Source organism: Plecotus auritus (assembly GCF_963455305.1).
Source record: "Plecotus auritus genome assembly, chromosome: 14".
NCBI lineage: Eukaryota > Metazoa > Chordata > Mammalia > Chiroptera > Vespertilionidae > Plecotus > Plecotus auritus.
The window spans coordinates 5,167,771-5,194,981 of record NC_137780.1 but is presented as its reverse complement, the minus strand read 5'-3'; the positions used below and the strand labels follow the sequence as shown (position 1 = coordinate 5,194,981).

Below are 27,211 nucleotides of genomic sequence, written 5' to 3'. Positions count from 1 at the left end.
TTTTGCTCATCCTGCATTATTTGTTAAATAATATTGAAAAAACATCTGTGGCTGTTTTGAGGGGCTTTTTGTATATTTTTGTTATTTAATAACATATTAAAAGAGTTAAAATTAGTATTAACAATGTTACTAATAAATGCCTCATGGTAAATTATGGCTAACATGAGATATTTTTTTCCCTTAACCTAGAATAAATTAGACAAAGAAAAAGACAAAGATGAAAAATACTCTCCTAAAAACTGTAAACTTCGGCGCTTGTCAAAACCACCATTTCAGACAAATTCATCTCCTGAAATAGTATCTAAACTGGATCTTACTGATGCTAAAAACTCTGATACAGCTCATATTAAATCTATAGAAATTACTTCTATCCTTAATGGACTTCAAGGTAAATATAATAAATACCCTTTTTGCATGCAAGTGTTTGTTGGTAGTTTTTATAAATCGAATTCTGTAAAGGTAATTCATTGACATCAAATTAATTTTTTAATTGAACCAGAATTATTTTTGGTTCTATTACTTGAAACCAGCCATTGATTGAGGCTTGGAAATATTTCTGTTAATAGATTCAAGGGCACCAGTAAATTGTAGTTAAAATTTAATATGCATCCTATTGTATTGATTCTGTGCTTTTTTTTTCAGGTTCCATCCTTTCTGTTGCCATGGAAAGCACAGTTTGTGTTATGCCATGTTAGAATATAAAGTTAAATTGAATTTTTTGTAAAGAATATTTAACTTGGCTTATCTTGATTACATTTATTATATTCTCTTTTATGGTGACATTACTGCTTAATATTTACAGCAGAATGAAGTGTAACTATCAGATAATAACAATGATAAAGACTGGTGGGAGGGGGGGTTTATAAATCTGGCTGGCAGGGAAAAGAGGGGGAAGATCTGATCTATCAAATGAAGTAAAAGGATGTATCTCCATAAAAAGTATTTCACATTTTTCATAACTTGAAAAGAGTTCAGATTTTTGTTGTTGTTAATCCTCATATGAGAATATTTTTCCATTGATTTTTAGATGGAGTAGAGGGGGCAGAGGGAGAGAAACATCGATGTGAGAGAGACACATCAATTGGTTGCCTCCTTTATGAGCCCCGACCAGGGCTGGGGAGAAATTAGCAAGTAACTGAAAGAGAAAATATCTTTAGAACGGACAGGCAGAGATCTTTAAATGGAAAGAGCCCCGCAGGTACTGAGAGTGATGCAGAAAGAGCCAGGCCACAGTACATGGTCAGGACATTGTAAAACAGACGGAATAAAAACATCACAAAGCAATGAAAAGTGTTTCCAACACTATAAGCGAAAGAGCTGCACCTTCAAAATTCTGAAGGAAAGTAATTCCAACAGGGAGTTCTGCACCTGGTTAAACTAATCGCACAGGGAAGTTTGAGGGTCGGTGTATTCACACATGTGAGGACAAAGAGTCTTTTCCTCCCATGGACCTGTTTTAGGAAACGGCTGGGGGGCCCAGCACAACACGGGAGTAAACCAAGAAAAAGGGAGGTGTGAGGCTCATTTAACAGTGGGTCTAGGTCAAGGGAGAGCCTGTAGGAGAGTCCTAGGATGATGGCTGTTAGGACTGAGCCAGAGAGCGGCCCCCTCGAGGGAGCAGAAAATAGGCCTCAAAGGTAGAGAGGTTTGGTGAGTAAGGAACTGGATGGAATGCTTGACTTCCTGGAGCAGTTGAAATAAATGTGGAAGACATAAAAAAGGAAGACAGCTTGAGTAGAAAAGAACTTTGGGAAACTCCTTGAGAAATAAAAGGCTGTACCAGAAAGGAAGTAACAGGTGTACTATTTCTGCACTGAACCATATTCGCATCTTACAAATGCTATATTTAAATAAATGTATAGAGGAAGTATGGGGTAGGGGGATGAGGTATTAATGAGAGAATATCCTTGTTGCTTATATCAGGTTAAACGTCATAAATCAACAAATAGAAGATTATTAAGAGATGATGGTAATAACTATCAGTAGAAATAGTTATAACCACCTATATGTACTGCTTTGATCATTTAAAAACATTTAGTTATGCAGGAACGCATTGAAAATTTTTAATGTTTTTACCCATCTTAATTGTCTCAATTTTTTTTTAAACTTAAACCTAGTTAAAGAACATACTCCATGGATTTCTTAGAATGTTATAGAAGATTCTAAATTCTGGAATAAATGACTTAAATTTGGACTTTCTCTTGACTTTTTCTAGCTATTTGGGGTAGTTTAACCTCTCTAAATCCTAATTTTCTAAACTGTCAAATAGTGATGATAAAAACACACTCCTCACACACATCTCCCAGCTTTAATGAGGTATAATTTACGGACAATAAAAATCACGACTTTTATGTTTACAATTTTATATGTTTTGGCCAAAGTACGTAGTAGTGGAACTATCGCTCCAGGCATGATGTAGACATTTCTGCTATGGGTGAGTGTCTTACCTCTCAGAAGCTTAGTTTCCTCACTTGTAAAATGGAATAAAACCTGGCGAGCAGGGTGGCTATACACATAGGAGCTAATATATAAAGTGCGCGGCGCAGAGAAGATACTGCTAAGCTTCCTCTCGTATATCATTTTTCTTCCTTCTTTTCCAGCTTCTGAAAGTTCTGAAGACAGTGAGCAGGAGGATGAGACAGGTGCTCACGACATGGACAGTACTGGCAAAGAGGAATTGAAGACTGAGTATTTGGCCCACGCCAGAAATGACCTTCTTTCAAAGGAGGAACAGAACAGTTCATTTTTGCCAGAAGAAAGCAAGGTCCATGCAGATTTGGTAATATCTAAACCAGCGTCGAAATCTCCAGAAAGGTTAAGAAAAGATATAGAAGGATTGTCCGAAGATACTGATTATGAAGAAGATGAAGTCACAAAAAAGAGGAAGGATGTCAAGAAAGACACCCCCGATAAGTCCTCAAAGCCACAGGTCAAACGTGGGAAAAGAAGGTATTGCAACACAGAGGAGTGTGCGAAAACGGGGTCGCCCAGCAAAAAGGACGAGAAGGCCAAGAACAAAGAGTCGCTCTGTGCAGAAAACAGTAGCAACAGCTCCTCTGATGAAGATGAAGAAGAAAAATCAAAAGCAAAGCTGACACCGACTAAGAAATACAACGGGTTGGAGGAAAAGAGAAAATCTCTGCGGACGACTGGTTTCTATTCGGGATTTTCAGAAGTGGCGGAAAAAAGGATCAAACTTCTAAACAACTCGGACGAACGACTTCAGAACAGCCGAGCTAAAGATCGCAAAGATGTCTGGTCAAGTATTCAAGGCCAGTGGCCCAAAAAGACGCTGAAGGAGCTTTTTTCTGACTCTGACACCGAGGCCGCAGCTTCCCCTCCGCACCCGGCCCCGGAGGAGGGCCCGGCCGAGGGGACCCTGCAGACAGTGGCCGAGGAGGAGAGCTGCTCACCCGGCGCCGAGCCGGACGCCCCGCTGCCCGCCAGCGCCGACAGCCAGCCTGCCGAGGAGAAACCCCTGGAGGCCAGTGACAAAAAGGCGGAATTTCCAAGCAGTGGCAGCAACTCAGTGCTAAACACCCCTCCTACCACCCCGGAGTCCCCTTCCTCGGTCACCGTCACGGAGGCGGGTCAGCAGCAGTCTTCCGTGGCAGCATCAGACGCTCTGGCCCCAAACCAGGAAGAGGTGCGAAGTATCAAGAGCGAGACCGACAGCACAATTGAGGTGGACAGTGTCGCGGGCGAGCTCCAGGACCTGCAGTCCGAGGGGAACAGCTCGCCCGCCGGCTGCGACGCCAGCGTCAGCTCCAGCAGCAGCACCCAGCCCGAGCCAGAGCCTTCCGAGAAAGGTGAGCAGCGAAGCCTGGGCCCTCCTTAGGGTCCCCCCCCACCCCCCCCCACCTTCCAGGGGCTTCCTAAGGGAAGCACTAGCGTGAAGGCGGTACCAATGGAAACTTGCAAAGTCACTTGCGTAATGAATAGTGGAATGCGTTTACTCCGAGCTTGAGAAGGACTTGGTGTTCTCGGCACCCAGGCCCCAGTCCAGACCTGTTAGGAAATTCCTTAGGCACCGGTGGACTATGTGGCATGAGCAGCTTAAGTATATTCTGTGACGTTGTGTTTGCCATTGTAATGTGCGGTTTCTCACGAACGTTTTGATTTGTTGACAGACCCCTCCAACCTTAACCAAATCTGTATGTAGGGGTTTGGAGCAACCAACTGGCCAGGCACTGCTTTCCTCAGACAACCGTGTCAAACTGAGTTTCAAGCCTGACTAACTTGTGTGAGTTTGTAAAGGAATTTGATGCTTTCTTAGATGCATAGCTACCAAATGGAAGGACCGATGTGTGTGTTACTAACCTGCAGTAATACTTCTTGGATTTTCCAGGACGTTGTTAAAAGGGGAAATTCAAATGAGTGCTTTCCAAAAGGGTTAGTACCTTTTGATAGTGCCATAGCTATACCACTGTCATCATTTTTCTCAGAAACCACTTCACTCGGGTGTCTTTAAATTGGTAAACTCTAGTCGACACTTGGCTTCAGAGCACTCCTTTCCATTGTAAAGGCAGAGCACTCGGTAGGGTATGTACTTTATGTAACATACCAGGATTTATTATGCCAGCTTTAGGTTCTCAGCTAAGCTTAAGAGATAGGATCCAAGTTTTCTCACACAAATCATTTTTCCCTCTTCCAGCTTTATTGAGATATAATTGCTATAGCATTGTCACACAAATCTTGACTTAAAATACTTCTTTTGAACAATAAATACTAAGTAAAAAATATAATTGCTATTAAATTGAGATGTTCTTTGTTTTTTTTTGTTTTTTTTCATTCACAGATATAGCTACTATGATTGTATTTGTCTGCCATACTATTTTAGGGAACTGTCCAGGCATAAATAATCTTCAAAATTAGAGAAGCCTTTGTCATAAATGATTAGAGAGACTTCCGACATTAGCATGATAAAATTTTAATACTTACAATTCTTATAAGATTGTATCCTTAACTGTGTTCCTCACCTTATGAAAGATTAAGTTTTTTTAAAAAAGATATGGTAGTCCTGAATTTTAATCTTGAGTAGGTTAAAAAGAAACATGAGAACTCCCAGATTTAGGGTAGCAGAGCATCTTCTTTATCTTGTCACAGCATATAGTATTTTTTAATAATTTATTCCTTTATTTTTTTAAAAATAATTTTCATTGAATTTTAGAGAGAAAGGAAGTGGGGAGAGAGAGGAACAAACATTGATGTGAGAGTGAAACATCGATCAGTTACCTCCCGAATGTGCCCTGACTGGGGATCGAACCCACAACCTGGGCATGTGCCCTGACTGGGAATTGATCCCATGGCCTTTTGGTGTATAGGATGACCAACGAAGCCACACTGGCCAGGGCAGGGATAACTTTTCCAGCACCTATTTAACATGACCTCACTTTAATAAAGTTGTCTATTGATATTAGAGAACTTACATTGCCTTAAAAATAAAAATGTAAGTCCTGCAATTTAGATTTAGAATTTTCCTCCAATTTAGCCTACATTAACCTGAAAGTTTCAGAATTAAACTCTTGAGGAAAAATCTGGCAATTATATTTAAGAGTCTGCTTCTACATAATCAATATCTAAGTCACCTTCTTTATGTTTTACTTTGTTATATTAAAATAGCATTAGGAAAAGTTATCAGTAAATACACCCATTAAAAAGGGAATATATTTAAAGTTTCAAACAAAACAGTTGTTTCCTTTTTGACTGTGGAAGCCATGTCTTACATACTCAAAGTTGAGTTTAGCTTGGTAATAGGACTAAGAAACGTTTTTGTCGCAAACATGGCATAATTTTATCCTAATGTTAATTATCTCATGTTATTATAGTATGTGACATTGGAACTGAATAGATAGGACTTTATCTGTGGGAAAAGAACTTAACCGTGTAGTCTGGGAGAAAATCCGTAGTTAGAAAGAATCAGAAACACAGGCGATGCTGAGGGCCAGCTTAGTAAAAAGGCAGATGTAGAGAAACTACAGTGTAGAGCGGTGATCGATCAGTGAAGCCTGAGCGGCAGGGAAAGTTAGGGCACATTTGGGACTTGGGCTGGTCCTTGAAGGAAAGGAGACACTTAAAACGTTTTGGATAATCTTCCACCAAGAAGATGAACCGTTACTTAGAACTGCTACGCTGGAGTTGTAAATGGCGTGTGTGTTAACCAGTGCCCTGAGAACTAAGTTCCTGATGAAATGGATAAATGTGTAATACAACCGTGAATTGCTACTAAAATTGATCCCATTCGTATCATATCATTTAAAATTATATTAATATCATTATAAGATATATCATTAATATTTAACCTGTAATTAAATTTTAATATTTTGGTTTTACTGAATTTTAACAAATTTTACTTTTTATTTTCAGCATATGCCTGTTTTTGAATTACTACTAGACTTATAAGCTCTCAGTACTATATTGAGAACTGTTTTCAGTTTATATCTGATTTTTCTAAGAAGGATGTTCACACTTCATTTGCTTTTTAAAAAAAACCCTCTAACAACAAGTCAGCTCATTAATAACAATTTATTTTAAAAATAACACTAAGTTCAATGATAAATTTATAAATCTCATAAAGAGCATGTATAGTTTCAGAATTGTTCTCTACTTATAAAATGTGGGATTAAGTTATACCTAGGAAAAGCTTGATTTTTATATTGTGTTACTTAATAACTTTTTCCCATCGTAGCCTGTACAGGTCAGAAAAGAGGGAAAGAAGCTCAGGGAGGAGGAAGTTCATCAAAAAAGCAGAAACGAAGCCATAAAGCAACAGTGGTAAACAACAAAAAGAAGGGAAAAGGCAGTAAGTTGTAAAACCTCTAATTTTTTAGCTATAAAAATAATGGCGGATATGGTGATTACTTTGTAAGGTATATAAATGTTGAATTACTGTTTTGTAAGCCTGAAAGTAATAACTGTATGTCAACTATACCAGTAATTTAAAAAGTTATGGTGGATATTTTTTCCCCATTAAGGTATTCAGGATATGGTATAAGTCAATATATGTATTTTATTTAATCCTCACCTGAGGATATGTTTTTTATTGATTTGAGAGAGAGAGGAAGGGAGACGGGGAGAGAGAGAGAGAGAGAGAGATGAGAGAGAGAGAACCATTGATGGTTGCCTCCTGTACAAACCCGCAACCTGGGTATGTGCCCTGACTGGGAATTGAACCCGAGACCTTTCAGTGTATGTATGGGATGGCACTCCAACCAGCTGAGCCACACCGGCCAGGGCTGTGTCAGTATTTTAATTTTGTCACGGCCCACAAAATGTCAAACCAGTCTTCAGACCCTAGGTAAATGCTTGGATAAGCAGTTTGGTCTTACTCAGCAGTGTCATTCATTGCTGATGAATGAGCCAGCAATCTTTTTTAAAATAACAGCTACCGCTCCTATAATGTAAACAACATTTTCATGTTCGTTTTATGCTCCATAGTTCTTTGCCCTTGTCATATCACATTATGAAATGCTTCAGTTCTGTATTATTTTTATTACGGTAAATTGATTGCTCTGTAATTCTTCACGGCAAAATCAGCCTAGAAGAGAACAATCAAGACAGCTTTGGCGCTGTCATCCCAACAGCTCCAGCTGACACCTGTATCTTGGGCACCTCAACCATGTGGCCAAGGGTAGCTATGAGCCGTGTATACTGTGCACGTTGGTTAAGCGGGCTCTAACTAGAGACTTAACTTGAGCAATGACTGTTCATCGGCCTACAGGGATATATATACTGTATTTCTCCTGAGAGCTGCACATGTTATCTCTCTCTTGTAGACGAAGTGAGAAGCGGAAAATATGTAAAGAATTTTTTTTCAGGTGCCCCACACTGACTCCTGCTGCTCTTCCAGGAGACTCCTGCCACCTCCACTGCCTGACCTTTGCTCTCGGCCGGCTTGGCTGCACTTCAGTGCAGAAAGGGTTATGCGGCCAGCGCCCCGAGGTTCTGCTGAGCCCATATGACTTCCAGGCGGTGAATATGGCGTTCCTTGGGGCCCCGGGCGGCTGTGCTCAGCAAGGCCACGAGAGCCAGGCTGAGGCAGACCACTGCACCATAGTGGGGCCAAGCCTTGGGGGCTTAGCGAGGAGTTGCCAGGGGTTCCAGAGCAGCAGTGGGGGGTCTGGGAGGGGACTTGATTAGGAGATGTGGTGGAAGAGAGTGGTGGTGTCTCTTTATTCTAGAACACCACAGTGGAGGAGATGCTATGTACCTGCCCTGTCCGGAGTCTTTTTCAGGCCTTGAGAGCCTAACCATATTCTTTATTTTTGGTAGCTGTTGTTAAATGAAGAGTCAATAAATAGATGCCAATTTGATCGTCAATTATTTGGAGTAACTGATAGGATAGTTAAAGCATTTTTTATTACACTATGATGTTTTTGTCTTCAAGACTTTACCATTTAAATGACATTTCCTAAGAGGGGTCATCTTCAGCAAGACAGTTAACGTTCATATAATTTAAGATAGAACTGTTGATTGCTTTCTCACATTTTAATTATTGGGCTTACACCTTGGTAAATCAGAATGAGGATACCATCCATTCTTTGAAAATAATTCAGTTAAATGAATTAACTCTCATGGAATCTAAAATAATACTTTTTATCCAGAAAGAGGAAATTGATGGGAATATCAGTGCCATCATCTTAGTCAATCACATGTTAAACTTTTCAGGGTGTTAACCATTTCTGTGGTACTGAGGCTTTAACAAAACAGATGTAACATAATATTACATAGACCTCAGAATTTTTCATAAATTACTGAATCTGTTTACCAGGGTAAAACTGATGGTTTATTGCAGTCAGCAAGCTATTATTTAAGAAATTCATGTTATGTATCAAAGTTTAGTGTTCACTCCCGAATAATCTTTATTGAACATGATGATTATGCATCATTGTTTGTTTGTGGCCAAAGGAGTAGTATACATTTATACAATCTAAAATGTTAAAATTAAGAAGTTTCTATAATGAGTCGGTTTAAAAGATTCTGTATTCCATTTTTTTATATATATTAACATAATGGAATAAAAAGCCATTCAGATAATTACTGTAATTTGACAGTTTACCAGGTATAATGGAAGATTAGGGTTGTTTTTTGTGTTTTTTTTAAAAAATACTATTGGCAACTCAGGTAAGAGTTTCGTTTTGCTTAACTGTGCCGGTGCATTTGTACACGATTTTTCAAGCATTTAGGCAGCTTCTAAAAAACAAGTTGTGTACTGTAGTAATAAACTCAAATGGTTAATTTAAAATTGTCCATTAAAATCTGTGACAGAACCTTTGTTACTTTTCTGTTTCTAATGCTTTCCTTTCGCTTGTTTTTTCAGCCAACAGTAGCGACAGCGAAGAACTTTCTGCCGGGGAGAGTGTCACTAAGACTCAGCCAGTCAGATCCCTCTCCACGGGAGTGAAGGCTCACAGCGCCAAGTCGCCTGCGCGGACACAGTCGCCAGGGAAATGCGGAAAGAACGGGGATAAGGACCCTGATCTCAAGGAACCCAGTAATCGGTTACCCAAAGTTTACAAGTGGAGCTTCCAGATGTGTAAGTGGCAGGTGCTGAATTGACAGTCGGGTCTGTCTGTAGAGACTTCATCCTAGCAACTCCTGATGCGAGTAATTGAAAAGCAGTTTATGGCCAAGCTTAAGAGACCCAATAACCAGTTGCATCATAGAGACTTTATTTGGAACTTGATTTAAATAAACAGATTGCTAAAAGAAAAATTTGAAGGTAATTGAGGAAAATATCACCATTGGCTAGGAATTTCTGATACGGGGTGGGGAGTGCAAGGGGCAGAAATGAGACAAGATTCGACATGAATTGCTAATAACTGAAGGTGGATGCTGGGTGTATGGGGCTTCATTGTACTACTCTATACTTCTGTGTACATGAGAAATCTCCATAATACATATATTTATTTTGGGGGGTGGAGACTACCCCAGATTTTCTTACACAGAAAAATATTCTTAGGATATTGGAAATTGCTTTAGAGCCTTTGAAAAAAAGTTTCTCCAATTTAAAAGTTATACATATATACTCATAAAAAAATCTGAAAAGGATTTTAAAAAATGTATCCACAGTCCTGACATTCAAAAATATAAACAATTTTAACATTTTGGTGTCTTCCCAGTCTTGTTTCTAAGTATGAGTTTATACGATATACTGTGATGATACTGTACATGATGTGGAATTTTTAGCATACATGTGTAGGTTGTAAGGTCTTTAATTCTCTACACTCATTAGTTCAACAAGTATTGTGCATATATTATTCACTAGGCATTGTTCTAGGCTAAGAAAAAAATCTTAGGGAAACAAATTTACAAGCCTTACTTTTAGTTTTTCTTCTTGACCTCATTCTACAGCCACACTATATGTTGTTTCTTTTATATCTTAACATTTTGTTCAAAAATACATATTAATAAAAGTTTTAAAATTGACAGCGGACCTTGAAAATATGACAACTGCTGAACGCATCACAATTCTTCAAGAAAAATTGCAAGAAATCAGAAAACATTATCTGTCATTAAAATCTGAAGTGGCTTCCATTGATCGTAGGAGAAAGCGTTTGAAGAAGAAAGAAAGAGAAAGTAAGTGTTTTTACCATTGCTTACACATAAAGCAGCTGTGACTCTGCATTAGACTCACAGGAGTTTGTCCTGTATATCTTTAAGCACGTTCTTTAATCTGTCTTACTTTCCTCACCTATCAAATGGGAAAATTTGCCGAAAGAAAAATGATCTCAAATCATAATCACTTTCATAGAGCATACAGTCTGCCCCCCAAAAATCTTAATAAAATTTCGGTTAGTGAAAAGTGCTGTGGCCCAGCCGCTCTGACTCAGTTGGTTGAGCTTTGTCCCATGCACTGAGAGGTCACAGGTTCGATTCCCTGTCAGGGCACATGCCAGGGTTGTGGGCTCCATCCCCAGTAGGGGGCGTGCAGGGTCAGCCGATCAATGATTCTCTCTCATCATTGATGTTTCTTATCTCTCTCTCCCTCTCCCTTCCACTCTGAAATCAATAAAAATATATTTAAAAATAAAAATGAAAGTGCTATGAAGAGAACAGACTGAATCTGAGGGGAAAGCTGGTCTTAGTTTCAGCACAGGCTGCTGTAGCCAAGTGCCACAGACTGTGGCGCCAGTGTTGGAAATGAGGAAGACCTAGAGAAGACAGGTTGAAGGCGGGGACAGAGGACCAGAAGCTGCTTTACTCCTGTTACTTTTTGAAATACCTCTTGGACTTCCAAGTGGCATGCCAGGTAGACAGTGGCATATAGAAGTTTGTAGCTCAGGGGAGAAATCAAGACTAGGGATAGAATTTTCAAGTCATTTGCGTATCTGTAGTACAACAGTTACTGCGCATGGCTTTTTAAGCCCCAGTGCTTGAGTAAGTCACCCAGGAAAGAAGTGTGGATCGGCAAGAACAGGAAACGTGGAGCAAGCCAGCGTTTATGGGTGGAGCGAGGAGAAGCCAGAGCAGTAAGGAGTAGCCGGGAGTGAGGAAACCAGGAGCAGGTGGCCACGGAAAGGGTTTGAGGGGGAGGGCGTAGCCAGCTGTGTGATACAGTAGTTGAGCTGTGGACCCTTTTGTTCATCTTTAAGTAGCAGTTGGCCTTCCATTCTCATCACCGTTCAGATTCACCAGGAAGTCCAAACACAGAAAGATAGAGGAATTAGGGGGGAGATTTTGGGGTGGATTATAGACTTTTTCTATTGGATTCAAAGCTCTTTCTGACATTTGTTTTATTATTACATAAAATCTGCTCTCTCTCTCATTTCCATGCCCTGATAGACTGGGCACAGGCTGTCTCTTTGTCTGTCCAGACAGGAGCATTTCCTAGTCTGTCCTTTCTATTCCATCTGCTTAGCTTCTTGAGAAATAACTTGCTTTTCCTTTCTTTATATTATGGGACTGTAAGAATCGACTGCTCTTTTTTTTTTTTAATCCTTACCTGAAGACATGCTTTTTATTGATTTTTGAAAGAGGAAAGGAGAGGGAGGGAGAGAGAAACATCAGTGTGAGAGTGAAACATCGATTGGTTGCCTCCCACACACACCCCGACTAGGGATCAAACCTGAAACCTGGGTATGTGCCCTGACCAGGAATTGAACCCACAACCTTCTGGTGTACAGGACGACACTCCAACCAACGAAGCCACAGCAGCCAGGGATGCTTTTTTTTTTTTTTTTTTTTTAATTTATTTATTGTATTTATTGGGGTGACTTTGGTTAAAAAACTATGTAGGTAACATTGACTGCTCTTGTAAGCTAAATAATTTTGGAGAATACAGCCGAATTGTAGTCTAGTGATTTACTCCTGTTTATTGTTGGGTATACGTTTTTTTAAGCTATTGATTGGGTTTCCCTTTCCCTTCAGGTGCTGCTACATCCTCATCCTCTTCTTCACCCTCATCCAGTTCCATAACAGCTGCTGTTATGTTAACGCTAGCTGAACCATCAATGTCCAGCGCATCACAAAATGGCATGTCAGTTGAGTGCAGGTGACAGCAGGACTTGCTAAAGCACTTTGCACTTAATGGCTGTGAGGGCCACGTCTTTTTATACTGCACAGTGGCACAAAACATCCGACAGAGCACTATTTTATATTTAAAAATTGTTTCTTGACAAGCTGACTTGGCACTTAAGTGCACTTTTTTTATGAAGAAAAAGTACAATGAACTGCTTTTCCTCAAGCAATAATTGTTTCCAACTTGTCTGGGAATTGTGTGTCTGGTGACTTGAAGGCCTTCCACTGTGGCTAATGGGGGCTTTTCCCTGCCTGTGGAGACAATACAGTAAGCGTAATTACTGGGTGGCCAGAAAATGGTAAGATAACTTACTGTACATGTATTCCCTTGTATTTTGTTAAAGCTGGAGCATTTGATATTTTTCCATTTATTTATGAAAAAAATATGAACCTATTTTCATTTGTACAAGCTAATTGTTTTTTAAAGAGAGTCACTTTGCGGTGGCTTTAATTGTATAAGTCAAGCACATGTAATAAATTCAAAACCTGCCGTTAACAGGACATCAGACATCAGTCCTGGTAACCAAATATTAAAGATTCTCTTTAAAACAGACTGAACATGTTTACAGGTTTGAATTAGGCTAAAAGGTCTTGCAGTGGCTTTTCATACCCCTTCAAATTGGAATGGAACTACTGTACTTTGCCATTTTTCTATAAATCAGTATTTTTTTTTAATTTTGATATAATACATTGTGTGAAAAAAGAAAATGGCTAATAAACTGTATTAAATCTTAAACAATGTATAAAGATTGTATTTAGCCAGTTCAAAGTGTATATTTATTCATAATGAATTATAACAGTTATATTTTTGTGTTTTCTTGTAAATGTTTCTTTTCCTTAAATACAGATAACTCATTTGTATTGCTTATTTTATTATGAGCTACAACAAGAGGACTTCAGGAACAAGTAAACTGTATTAGTATGGTTCAAGGTTGAAGTATAAATAGGTAATCGGGTAGTAGGCCTATGAAATGAAATGCCTTGTATAAAATAAATGGACGCAGAATTGTTTTCACTTGTATTGACTTTATGTTGTATGATTCCAACCTCTGTTCTGTTTGGCACTTGTATTTAATTCTCCACCTTTGTAAGACATTTGTATATTGCGGATGTGTTCATTCAAGCTATTTAATACCTGGCACTGTTAATACACAGTACTTTACTGTACAGACTGTTTTACTGTTTTAATTGTAGTTCTGTGTACTTTTTTTTTAATGGGGCTGGCATGTTTTATTTGTTTTCAGGCAATATGATGTGAGAATTTTGAAGCGTTTTGTTGTAGATGCTAACGTGTCAGAATCCTTTACATTCAACTTTTCTAAGAAAAGCATTTTCAGTCTTGTAGTGTGTGCTTACAGTAACTAATTTTGTTGAAAATGGTTTCAAGTTACTCAAATTTGTACAGGACTGTAAAGATTTGTTGACAGCAAAACATTGAAGAAAAAGCTTATAGAATAAAAGCTATAAAGTATATATTAGGATCTGCAAACAATGAAGAATTATGTAATATATTGTACAAATGTAAGCAAAGGCTCTGAAATAAAATGCCATAGTTTGTGAGTCATTGATTTTGTTTCTAAAAGATTAAGTAATTTTGGTTCATTTCTGTACGTGATGACTGATTGCAACATAAATCTCCAGCCTGTATTGTCAGGAGGGGTTAATTGACATACAGAAAGGGGAATGTTCTATCCATAAAAATTGAAAGTCCACTAACCAGATACAGGATTTATTAGGCCTTCTTTTATCTTTGTATACAGTTTTGCTTGAGTCTGAGCATGATGAATACCTAAGACTTGGAGATTTGTCTAAAGAATAAAATCAAAACTTTTGTTTTCTTTAACATACTTAAAACCAGCGGGCCCCCCCCCCCCTTTTTTAATTGATTCTAGAGAGAGAGAAATCCATGTCTGTTATCTCCAAAAAGCACACCTAGGGCAACCTAGGGAATGCTTCCTGATAGGGAATCGAACCTTCTGCACTCTGGTGCTTGGGTCAAAGCTCCAGCCAACGGAGCGGCACAGGCCAGGGCACCACCTTTTTTCTTTTACATTGTAACTGTCTTTTAACCTGCGTGGACCCTTGTTAGTCTCATACTGTTAGTGTGCTCTACTCGTGCACATGGGAATCGCTGGGCACTGCTAAGACAGTAGTCAGGCCCCGCCTTCGCAGAGGCCTATTTACTTGGATGCACTGGTACCTGGATATTGATCTTTTTCTTAAGGTCTCCGGTGATTTTATGTGCTTTGGGTTGAGAATCACCGCTTTACCTCAACCCTTTTAAGATCAATAGTTTCTTTGCCCCATTTAATGAACTTCCCACAAAGAGAAAATACTGTTTCAAGGCCTAGAAAGCTCAAATGTGCATTTTTTTACTATTATTATTACATTCTCCTTTTTCCCTCGATTGACACACACACACACACACACACACCCTCCACTCCCACCTCCAAAGGCAAGCCCCCACCGCCCCAGTTTCCATGTCCATTGCTTATGCTAATATGCATGCATACAAGTCCTTTGGTTGATCTCTACCACTCCCGCCCCCCCCCCCCCCCCCCCGCCCCTTGTCTCGATCTATTTTTGTTTATCAGTTTGTTGATCATTATATCCCACATGGGAGTAAAATCATGTGATATTTATCTTTCTCCGACTGGCTTATTTCGCTTAGCATAATACTCTCCAGTTCTATCCATGCTGTTGCAAATGGTAAAAGTTCCTTCTTTTTTCTAGAAGCGTCCAATGTGTATTTTAAAAAAAAATTTTTTTTTTTTAGAGAGGAAGGGAGAGACATCAAAGATGAGAATCATTGATCGGCTTTTTGCAGCCCCCACTGGGGATCAAACCCAGGTTTGCAGGCTCTCTCTCTCTCCCTTCCTTTCTGAAATCAATAAAAGCATACTTAAAAAAAGAAAAACTATGTATTAAAAACTAAACAGGAACACGGAACCGGACCCCGCCCCGCCAATGGGTGTTTGCTGCCACCAGCTCAGCTGTCTCAGCACCCAGCAGGGCCGCGGGATGGGGGGGGGGCGGAAGGAACGACGCAGGAGCGGAAGGGGCGTGGCTCCGACAGGAAGTGTGGCTCTGGGAGGCCTGGGGCTGAGAATGGCGGAACCCGTGCGTAGTAGCGGGAGGAAGGAGAAGCGTGCGGCGGAGCGGGGGATGGCGCGCGGCCCGGCCCGGACTCCGGCGGGTGGGCGGCACGCTGTCGCAGAGCCTCAGGCGTCTGACCGTCCGCAGAGCCCGGGCGGCGGCGGCGGCGGGCCTGCGAAGGGAGACTACCTGGTGGGACAGGTGGCCGACAGCCTGGTCCGCGGCGGAGGCGGGGGCGGCACCGGGCGGCTGGCGGCCCTCTTCAGCTCCCCGGAGCCGCAGCTCCCACCTGTGTATGTGCCGGTGCCCAAAGTAAGTCCCCGTGGGAACCGCTTTCAAACAGGAGTCCGCCTCGCAGGGCGTGGTTTCTAATGTGGGCAGATGGGGTGCATCTCAGGTGACCTTTCATTGCTGAGCGTGCCAGGGAGAGAGAGATGCTAACTTACCAAGGCCACTGAATTATTGTGCTTTTTTATTAATTTTTTAGAGAGAGAGGGAGAGGTATGGAGAGAGAGAAACATCAATGAGAAAGAAACATCATTGATGGGCTGCCTCCTGCACGCCCACCCTGGGGATCGAGCCCGCAACCGGGCATGTGCCCTGACCGGGAATCGAACCGTGACCTCCTGGTCCCTGGGCCGAAGCTCAACCGCTGAGCCACGCCGGCAGGGCAGGACCACTGAATTATTAAGGATGAGGTCTCACACCTGACTTCAAACTTTTCAAAGGAAACCACCAACAAAAGGCATCGGGAGGAGGAGGAGGAGGAGGAAAGTCCAGCCCTAATTGGAAGCCCACGTTTGCAAGAACCTGCCAAAAAAGTGAAAGTGAAGAAACTTTCTGATGCTGAGAAAAAGTTGGCAGACAGGTTGGTAAAATTCTCTCAGTTGAGTGAAGAATTGAGATGGTAAAGAAACTGAGGTTATTACACCTGCATTATCCATCTTAATTTTTTCTCATTTCCTAATTGTATCTATATTTTTATATATGTATTATGGAAAACCTCATATATATTCAAAACTTGAAAAGATAAGGACCCCATGTACTGAACCGCAGCAGCAGTGGTTACTACTGGGCCAATCTTATTTCATCTTTATTTCAGCATGGGCCTCTCCTTATCTTATATAATAAAAGCCTAATATGCTAAGTGTCCGGTCATCCCTTCAACCTGTCAAAGCGTAATATGCTCATGATATGCTAAGGCAGCTCAACTGCTTGCTATGACGTCCACTGACCACCAGGGAGCAGTCGACCAGTCGCTATGACGTACACTGACCACCAGGGGGCAGACACTCCAACTGGTAGGTTAGCTTTCTGCTGGGGTCTGGATGATCAGGACTGAGCGAGATGGGTTGGACATGCCCTGGAGCTCCCCTCCCCCCGCAAGGTCCCTCCCTGGCTACCAACCTCCCGCGTCCCTTTCCGGCCCAGCAATTGTGCACTGGTGGGGTTCCTCGCCCTGGCCTGCACCCTCTCACAATTCCGGACCCCTCGGGGGATGTCCGAGAGTCCGTTTCAGCCTGATCCTGCTCAACACAGAAGCTGCCACCTGGTGGTCAGTGCGCTCCCACAGGGGGAGCGCTGCTCAGCCAGAAGCCGGGCTCACAGGGAGCAGGCCTAAGCCGTCAGTCAGACATCCCCCGAGGGCTCCCAGACTGCGAGAGGGCGCAGGCCAGGCTGAGGGATTCCCCCCGCCCCCGGCTAAGTACACGAATTTCGTGCACAGGGCCTCTATATTATAAAAAGCCAGTGGCCATGATGTCGTAACTCCAGAATGACCAAACGACCAGTCATCAGGAGGTGCATTGATGGGTCCCGCGGTGGCGGCGGCAGGCGGGACCGCTGGGTCTTGCGGGATTTTGCGTGCTGGGCCTCTAGTGGGAGAATAATAGTGATCAGCATTTACTGAGGACCGACTGTGGGAGAGACGGCCTTTTCCTTGAGAGGCTGCTCTTGTTTCTCATTTCTTTTATGTGTCTACACCATTTTATCATGAACTTTGCTTATCTCTCAGAGACTGGACTTCTAAAAGGCCTCTAACCGTCTCTGTCTTTGTATTAGCAGACGCTAGAACTGAGTAGGAACCCAGGAAAGAGTGAGTGAATGGATGAATGAATGAATGACTCCTACTCCCCATTCTCCCCTCATTCCTTAAGATACCCCATCAGTTTTCTTATTGGACTGATTGATGTTCAGACCTCACTTTATCCATGTGCCCCAAGACTTTATTTGCCGTTTCAGAATTTACATTCAACAAGCAGTCCTTTAAATATACCGAACTAATAAAAGCAGGAAATGTGGTTTTTCCTATTGGCCAGGTTGCTTTTACAGCATTATTTTGCAGGTGTATTGACCTTTCTAGACCCCCAGGGGGTGCTGCGGTGCCTAGAGTTCCAGGGCAGATAATGGAATTAGGCATTGGGGGAGTGTCAGCTAAATCTCCAAGGACTTTAAATGAAACCACTCTTGTTTAAATGAACTTCTGTTCCTGCTGTTACCTGGCAGTCCTAAGATACCTTCAGAAATGGAGCTTTTTCTGACTGTTGAATTTTCTAAAGATGCTGGTCACTTTTTGATAATGCTACTTTTAAAATGTAGATGTGTTTGTGAATGGTATGTTTATATTTAGGAAAGTCAGAAGTAGGTGGGGAATATTTTTAATCACTGTGCTTTGTCAAATAGTAGATCTGACTCATGACTATTATTTCTTCTTCCCTTTTTTTGCCTTAAAAAGAGAAAATGCTCTAGCAAGTGCTGATTTAGAAGAAGAAATTCACCAGAAACAAGGGCAGAAAAGGAAAATTTCTCAATCTGGTGTTCAAGTAGCAGATAAAAAAATACTTGCTGATGAAGATCACACAGCTGTCAATCAAAGGAAGAAAATTCAAATCAACCAAGAGGAAGAGAGGCTAAAGAATGAGAGAACTGTGTTTGTGGGGAATTTACCTGTCACGTGCAATAAGAAGGTGAGTGTGCAATATGTAGACGGTACGGATTCAGAGAAGGGAGTAATTTATAACTTTGTTTAATGTTCCTCTATGGAGTAAGCACCCAACAATAAGTCATTGATTCTAACTTCATTATACGTGACTACATAAGTCATTCTGTAGATTGATGCCAGTATCCACCCCTCTTTTCTGCGCCCATAGTCACTGGCCAATTCAGGCTTTTGCAAATCTTATCTGAACGATTGCAGTGACCCAGCCTTACCTCCTGTCCGTGCTACTGAGTGCAGGGATGTCTGTCTCTTTCCTTCACTGCATCCTCCCTGGCACTTGGCACAGTGCCCTGCACATATCAGGACAGTGGTTCTCAGCCTTTCTAACGCCGCGACCCTTTAATACAGTTCCGCATGTTGTGGTGACCCCCGACCATAAAATCATTTTCGTTGCTACTTCATAACTGTCATTTTGCTACTGTTAATGAATCGTAATGTAAATATCTGTGTTTTCCGATGGTCTTAGGCTCTACAGCAGCGGTTCTCAACCTGTGGGTCGCGACCCACAGGTTGAGAACTGCTAGCAGGGTGGCCTAAGACCATCGGAAAACACAGATATTTACATAACGATTCATAACAGTAGCAAAATTACAGTTATGAAGTAGCAACGAAAATGATTTTATGGTTGGGGGGTCACCACACCGTGAGGAGCTGTATTAAAGGGTCGCGGCATTAGAAAGGTTGAGAACCACTGTATTAGAGGCCCAGTAAATATTCACTGTGTAACGGAATGAACGCATCCTAGGTTTCCTCCGTTACGTCCTGTTCACTAAACCAGAACATGCCCTTTTCTTCCTTTTGAGTTCCTGTCACAGTCACACCGTTTGGCAATCTCTTGGGTCAAAATCCTGCTCATTTTGTTTATTTATTTAATATATTCTTACTGATTGCAGTGAGGTACGGAGCGGGGGAGAGAGATAGAAACATCAATGATGAGAGAATCATTGACCGGCTCCCTCCTGCACCGCACACTGGGTATCGAGCCCACAACGGAGCATGTGCCCTGACCGGGAACTGAACCCTGACCTCCTGGTTCATAGGTCAATGCTTGACCACTGAGCCAGGCCAGCCGGGCCTGCTCATCTTTTAAAGGACACCTTCAATCCCACTTTAAAAACAAACAGTACAAAAAGCCCACTTCCTGTTTTTCCCTTCCCCCTTACACTGTTGTCTCCTAGCGTTTTATTTGTGACTATTTTGCAGGACAGAACACATTTGTGGCGTAGTTTCGGTTATTGATCTTTCTGTTAGATTAATAGAGGCTCCAGGGAAGGGAGGGTGTGTGATGCGTTGCACATTTAATTCATTCTTTATGAATTAGAATTGATGATAATTCTAGCTGTAAACATACATTCTTCACATCCAGAGCCAGACATAAGAAGAATGTATAAAATTTCCACCGGACTTTTCTTCCATCCATGGTCCCAATTCCAGACAGCGGGGAATTGCTCCTGGTGAGATAGCATTAAAGTTCATTTCTGGTTTAAGCCAGTGTGAAAAGATGAGAGAATCTCTGGAATTGATCCTCTTAGTTTACATGTGGTAAAGATTATCAAAGATTGAAAGACAAAAGTGTTATGTACCTTAGAGATACTAACATGAACTTACAGTGTGTTTTCTTTTTTTCCCATGGTTCAGTAAAAAGTGTCTTTGAACCTGAATAGTCACCTGCTTTTTCTGAAATGTTCTTAAAATAAAACCTGGCAGTAAATGATTATCAGACCGTTTTACTTAATTCCTTTTTGTAGCCACTTGTTTGATGCTCTGGAAGTGAACTAAAATATGTGCTTTTTTATTTTAGAAGCTGAAGTCGTTCTTTAAAGAGTACGGGCCAATAGAATCCGTGCGATTTCGTTCTGTGGTATGTTTTCTTCCCCCTTATAACTGCATAATTGTGAGACATCGTGCATTGAAATCAGACCTGTTATCATGGTGGTATTAGTGCGGTGGATGAGCACGTGACTTTCACGTTTTGACTTTAAACCTAATATTTGAATCAAGAGTTCAAGTCTAGCCCAAGAGAAAAGTCGTTTTTAGTGCCTATTGCTGACTCTTGTCTTTGTTAAATAATTTAGCGAGTCACGTGGTAAAATGATGTCCTTGCTACTAAGGCCAGCACTGCGTTTTGGAGGGTGGATGGGTGACTTGTGTTTGCTGTGTCCGTTGAGTAAGCGGAAATATTCATACTTACTGAATAGCACTTCTGGGATCGTCGGCTTTCAATCTGGGAGGTTTGTGCGGCCGCTTCATACAGTATGTATGTTCTGAACATAGAAAGGTGAAGTATTTTTTTTAAGTCAATTTACTGTAACACTGTACGAGTACATGGTATTTCACTTCACTCTGTAGACCAGGTATAGTCGTGTTTCTCGGAGCATGAAATGAGCAGTATTCATACCTTTGAAATGTAATTAATGTGTATTCGGACACAGGAAACGTTTATTCCTCGTCTCTCACGTGATTCTCTAAGGTGGGGCTTCTCCGCCTTGGTACTGTTGACATTGTGCTGGAGAACTCTTCGCCTTTGGAGGCTGTCCTGTGCATTGTGGGATATTTCGCAGCATCCTTGGCTTCTACCCGTGAGATGCTGGGACCACCCTGCCCACCCTGTTGTAACAGCCAAAAACGTCTCCAGGGGTTGCCAGGTGTCCTCAGGGCAGACCTGCCCACTTCTCTGAAAGTGGGCATTGCCCAAGGCTCTGGCACAGCCGCCATAATTCTTACCGTGGTGTTGCTTTCTCACTTCTGTCACATGTTTTTGGCTGCTCTTCTGAGTCCTCCTTCCCCGTATCTGATCCTTGTCTGACACAGACACTCGGGTGTCTTGCCAGGACCCCGATTTCGGTGTTCTATGCTTTCGTTCCACCCTATGCTGCCTCCCGATCCTCTATATCCGTGGTCGGCAAACCGTGGCTCGCGACCCACATGCGGCTCTTTGGCCCCTTGCCTTGAGTGTGGCTCTTCCACAAAATACCACGGCCTGGGCGAGTCTATGTTGAAGAAGTGGCGTTAGAAGAAGTTTAAGTTTAAAACATTTGGCTCTCAAAAGAAATATCAATCATTGTCCTGTTGATAATTGGCTCTGTGGACTAATGAGTTTGCCGACCACTGCTCTATATGATGTAGTGCCATCAGCTGCAAGCCTAGTGTTTGTCATCCCTGCCTGCTTTTCAGCTGTGGTGTCTTCTCAAGAGGAGTCATTCATTGCTTTTTCTTTTTTATTTTTTGTTAATCCTCACTGGAGGATATTTTTTACTTTAGAGAGAGTGGAAAGGAGGCGGGGGAGAAAAAGGGGGGAGAGAGAGGAACATTGATGTGAGGGAGCCATATCCATTGGTTGCCTCCCATGTATACCCCAACCGGGGTGGGGAACCTGCAACCCAGGTATGTGCCCTTGACCTGAATCCAACTGCCCCCCTTTGGTTCCTGGGCCAATGCTCTAACCACTGAACCCTGCTGCCCAGGGCGCCCTAGAATGTTTTTAATCAGATATTTAGAGCGTAATAATTATAATTAAAGTAATATTTCAAATAATGAATTTTCTTTACTTTTTTTTTTCTTTTTAAAAGATTCCAGCAGAAGGAACGATGTCCAAAAAGTTGGCTGCAATAAAGTAAGTTTATAATGAGAGAAACGGAGTAGTCTTATATTCGTTTCCATTTTGGTTAAAATTGAGACCATCTCTTAGCTTTATAGATTTTTATACTTGGAGAAAACATCATGCTTTACTGGTCCCTTTTACCTGTAAATAGCATGTAAATTTGTCAAATGTTTGTCTTTAAGCCTCAAGGTGAATTGTAAAGTCACGGAAAGTATTTTGAAATAACCTAGTAGAAGAGGGGCCTCAGTGCCAGCTAGTGGGAAGGCGTGGGTTATGTGTCAGCCAGTGTCTGTATAGGCGGTGTGTTATTTCTGTTGTTATTAAATATTTATTGAAAGACATGAAACTTCCTCCAGGAATTCTTGTCGTATGTATAGGCTGAGGGTAGAAAACAAGCTATTTATTCTGGTGACTGTGAGATTAACAATTTTACATGGTCCTTTTTTATTTTTTTTTTTTGTAGGCGTAAAATTCATCCTGATCAGAAAAATATTAATGCGTATGTAGTATTTAAGGATGAGAGCGCAGCTACTAAAGCATTGAACAGGTAATTTTATCTCTCTGAGGTCTGGCAGAAGTATTCAGGTAGCTATGAGTATTTTTAATTCTGTGGTTTCACTTTAAAGCCAATGGTACAGTAGTAACTCAGTGCTACTTTTTAAGAGCCATTTTCCCTTCCTATGTGTAAAGCAGAAATGGGGCCCAAATCGCCGATGGATTCCGTATTAGAGTTGACCTAGCGTCGGAGACCTCATCTGTGAGTATCTGCGAGTTCTTCAAAGAACTTAGAGCCTTGGAGAGAGTTTCCTTCTGCGATTTGCGTGGAGAGGAGTGGGCTCAGCAGTCTGAGGGGAGCACCGAGGGAACAGCCTCTGCCCTCTGGTCACAGCACTGGTCCCTGGGATGACACAGGGATGAAGTCACATCAGCTTCAGGAACGCGGCCCCCCTCCCCCCCTCTGGTTGAAATCATTGTGGAGCGTTAGGCTGGCAGGTGTGTGAGAGCTCATCCGGGCACACGGCTTATTTCATAGATGGTGGGCTAGGAAGTTAAATTACTCATTAGATCGTTTTCGAGTCTCTGTGTTAGGCGTCCTGTGCTGAGATAGTCTCAGTTCTCCAGGAGTTCCCAGTATAAAGGTTCCAGTTCGATTCCTGATCAGGGCACATGCCCGGTTGCGGGCTCGATCCCTAGTAGGGAGCATGCAGGAGGCAGCTGATCAGTGATTCTCTCTCATCATTGATGTTTCTATCGCTCTCTCCTTCTCCCTTCCTCTCTGAAAGCAACAAATACATATATTTTTAAAAGTCTCTTGAAATAAATGAGTAAGAGCTCTCCATAGAAGCACAGGTTAATTGCTGGTGGTGTCAGAGTGGCCTAGTTAAGAAGTGACAGAGGCTGGTTGACATCCCTGGCTGCAACTGTGGACCTAGCACAGGGTCAGCAAGCTGGCCTGATCCACTTGCTGGCTGCTCTTTTCAATAAAGTTTTATTAGTATACAAACACCCCATTGGGTTGGTATTACTGCGCGATAGGCAGAAGGGAGTAGTTACAACAGAGACCACGGGGACCACAGAGCCTGGACCATGTGCCGTGGCCCTTTCCCCCAGCACAGCACGCCCTTCTCGAGCATGGCCAGGGGCCAGTCATGTCGCTGAGAACAAAAGGCCACTCCCTCTGGCACTTTCACTCCCGTTCCCTCAGGGAAGGTGGAAGAGACAGACTCAAACAAGGGACGGGTGTGGTGAACCCCGGAGACGGACACCTGTGGTGTGTGTTTGGGGGTGGGGGGGGAGGGAGAGGAGAGGGAAAGGCTGGGCTCTAGGGTGACCCGCCTTCTGTTCTGGTGAGTGACTGTGTGTCTTTGTGTTTCAGAGGGACAAGCGATCGGTGTTTGTGGGGAATCTCCCGTACAGTAAGTGTGTATAAACAAAGTACCTGTTATTGTCACATTAACGGAAATAACCACTGAGCAGTACCTGTTTGTGCGTTAAGAGGAACTTTAAAAAGGCAGGACTGTAACCTCACTAATGTTCACGGGGCTGGTGTGAAACCTCTCCAGCTCCCTGAAGCGATCCCCAGGCTGTGCCTCCACGCCGGTTGAATTTGTTTTCAGAAATTGAAGACTCCGTGGTGGAGGACCACTTTGTGGACTGTGGGAACATCGTGGCCGTGAGGATCGTGAGAGACCCGCTGACCGGCGTCGGCAGAGGGTTTGGCTATGTGCTCTTCGAGGTATGGAGACCACTGCCCTGTCACATGCCCTTGAAATGCACTGGGAGGGCTTGGCACTGCGTGTCCTCGTTCACACATAACTGTCACTGTCGCCCTCAAATTCCTGAATTAAAAAATGAAATAAAATAAAAAATACAGATTCCAATGGGCTATTACTAATGAGGTCAAGTTATGTGACATTTTTAAGACTCTCGACATGTATTCCCAGATAGCTTTAAGAACAGTGCTCACAGCCTTCTGGTCCCACCAGTACTGTATTGTGGTTATCTTACTGTTTCTCTGCCCTTGTCTCTCTTCTATGTCTTGATAAATTCCGCAGGTTCTTTAAGACACATCTCGTGTATATTCAGAGTTGTTATCATTCAGTAGCTCTATATTAGAATAAAAGATTGATAGGATTTGGGATCTAAACGGAACCCTCTGAGGCATCTTGTCCAGCAGCTCCGGCACCATACTAGAGACAACTGCTACATCGGGGCTTTTGCAGGAAGAGCCTTATGTGAAGGAGGTTCATTGGGTTGTAAAAGATTGCATGTGACTGCCTAGCTGCCGAGAACCAATTCCAGCATGTAATAATGACAAGAGTTTCACCAAAAGGTTGGTGAAGCTTGGGAGGCTCAACAAGGGTGAGCCACATATGTAGTTTACCTGTTGGAAACGGCTAAACGGCACTTCCCCCAAACCTGAATAGGATTGTTAGCTGCCGGACAGCTCAGGGCATTTTATTGCCTCCTGTTGGCCAAACACCTGAACAGCTGTAGGCTATTCCCCAAACTGATAATGCTTCTGTACCCTTTGATACCTTACCCTTTGAAGTGTATATTTCCACCTTGCCTTGGGACAAATTGTACTAATAAAAGCAGGGTCCTTGGTCAAGGTAAGAGTCTTCAGAGTCTTCAGTTCCTTTTAGCTGAAGCTCCTCTGACCCCCAATGCCTTTCAAAAATATCTTTCGTCTTTGGACTTCTTCTTGAGTCTATGCACAGCCCCTTTCTCCAGAATGCTGAACCCTTTGTAAGGCTGGGAAAAGAACCCCGGCATTATGATGCCCTAAGGAGGGACACCAGTACCTAGCCTGCTGCCAGGTGAAAGTTCATTATACAGTGAGAAAAGGGCAGCCTGTTGGGCTGTGACTTATCTGATAACCTGACGAGGCAGCATGATTAACAGGAGACCACAGCCCAGCAGCTGCGACACTGGGCCTGGACTCCTGGGTATGGAAGTGGGAGGGTTTTCTGTGTGCACGCCGCTCTGATCCGTTCAAGTTGCGATTTGACTAGTTTCTTTGCAGATGAGCTTCTGGTTGAAATTAATATATTGATTTGTATTGCAGAATACAGATGCTGTTCATCTTGCTCTGAAATTAAATAATTCTGAACTGATGGGGAGAAAACTCAGAGTCATGCGTTCTGTTAATAAAGACAAATTAAAACAAAATTCAAATTCCAGTTTGAAGAATGTCAGTAAACCTAAGAAGGGACTTAATTTTGCATCCAAAAATGTAGGACATTCTAAAAGTTTATTTATTGGAGAAAAAGCTGTTCTCGTCAAGAAGAAAAAGAAAGGACAGAAGAAAAGTGGACGAACTAAGAAACAGAAAAAACAGAAGTAGCAACTCGAAGCTTTACCTTTTCACTGAGCTCTGGTAATAAAAACGTGGTGAAACCATGCATTGAGTTTCAGAATGTTTTGGGGTGGTGACTGTGAACATGGGAATGTTTTCAGTTTATTTACATTGTAATAGTACCTTTGAAGCATTTCTTGTAAGATGCAGGCAGGTTAGTTACCATGGGTTAGTTTTATGGAAAACTCTATAGGCCCTGGCTGCGTAGCGCAGTTGGTTAGAGCATCATCCTCCTACAACAAGGTTGTGGGGTCCATCCCCAGTGAGGGCACATACATTCACAGCCAGTGAATGCATAAATCAGTGGGACACAAATCGGTTTCCTCTCTCTAAATAAATAAATAAATTTAAAAATAAAACAGAAATTTCTGTCTCAATACTCAATAGACCCAGGACCTTGTTCCTAAGATGCTGACCACACCCCACTCAATGATTAAGCAAGGGAGATGGAGGGGGGAGAGGCAGGGCACTAGGTGAGGCCAATTGAGTCAAAGGGGGAAAAAGTTGAAATAAAGGGCCAGATGGAAGAAAATAAGGCTTCTGCGTGGTTACAGTGTAAGGTCTGGGGCTGGGAAAGCAGGAACTTTACAAACTTTGCTTTCTAGCCTGCTTTAGCCTGCTTGAATAATGAGGAAGATAAACGTAAGCTGTCGGACCTTGTAGGCCAGAGACTAGATATGCCCATAATTTCAATGCCATGCCAGGTGCATTTTTTAATTGGATAGAACTGTGTTGTTTTCAAGGCCAGCAGCGAGATAACCACTAAGTGCACATAGGGCTGGCTCTTTAATAAAAAGGGAAGTTCTGCTTGTAGCCTTGCTTAGAATTTGAATTCATTTTCTCTAAGCCCATCGGTGAATAAAGTGTGACTCCCCCGGCCTGTGCTTTCGGACCGCGGGACCTCACCCGAGAGCTTTCAATAAACGCGATTTTTCGCTTTTACCCTGCTTGTCTTGGTCAACTTATTGGCTGCGGTCAGATTAAGTCTTACATCTCTGATTAAACCTTACATTCAGGAGCGAGTTCCCTGTCCCCGGAGCCTGGCAGAGGCCCACTTCACCTCACCAAGCCCGCTGCAACGTGCAGTTGTTTCGTGTCTTTTTGTCTTAAATTTTAACCCACATACAGAATGGGTTAA

General features: G+C 42.3%; 2 protein-coding genes across 10 annotated transcripts in view; both read left to right on the top strand.

Moving 5' to 3' along the window:
* The window catches only part of ARID4B (AT-rich interaction domain 4B), a 63,817-nt gene extending 49,730 nt beyond the window's left edge, over positions 1-14,087 (top strand). For all 9 annotated transcript variants that reach the window (XM_080651183.1, XM_080651180.1, XM_080651177.1 and 6 more), the window contains 6 exons: positions 190-388; positions 2,601-3,809; positions 6,689-6,802; positions 9,320-9,535; positions 10,432-10,578; positions 12,370-14,087. In XM_080651183.1, the coding sequence (XP_080507309.1) occupies positions 190-388; positions 2,601-3,809; positions 6,689-6,802; positions 9,320-9,535; positions 10,432-10,578; positions 12,370-12,497 (2,013 nt within the window). In that variant the 3' untranslated portion in view covers positions 12,498-14,087. The remainder of the gene's footprint in view (positions 1-189; positions 389-2,600; positions 3,810-6,688; positions 6,803-9,319; positions 9,536-10,431; positions 10,579-12,369) is intronic.
* Positions 14,088-15,590: 1,503 nt separating this feature from the next.
* Positions 15,591-26,117, top strand: RBM34 (RNA binding motif protein 34). The gene is made up of 10 exons (XM_080651088.1): positions 15,591-15,927; positions 16,344-16,483; positions 18,350-18,581; positions 20,415-20,474; positions 22,183-22,226; positions 22,678-22,761; positions 22,908-22,971; positions 24,091-24,130; positions 24,332-24,450; positions 25,783-26,117. Exons 1-10 carry the CDS (start codon positions 15,628-15,630, stop codon positions 26,059-26,061), a joined length of 1,362 nt encoding a protein of 453 aa, XP_080507214.1. The 5' UTR covers positions 15,591-15,627; the 3' UTR covers positions 26,062-26,117.
* The last annotated feature ends 1,094 nt before the right edge of the window (positions 26,118-27,211 follow it).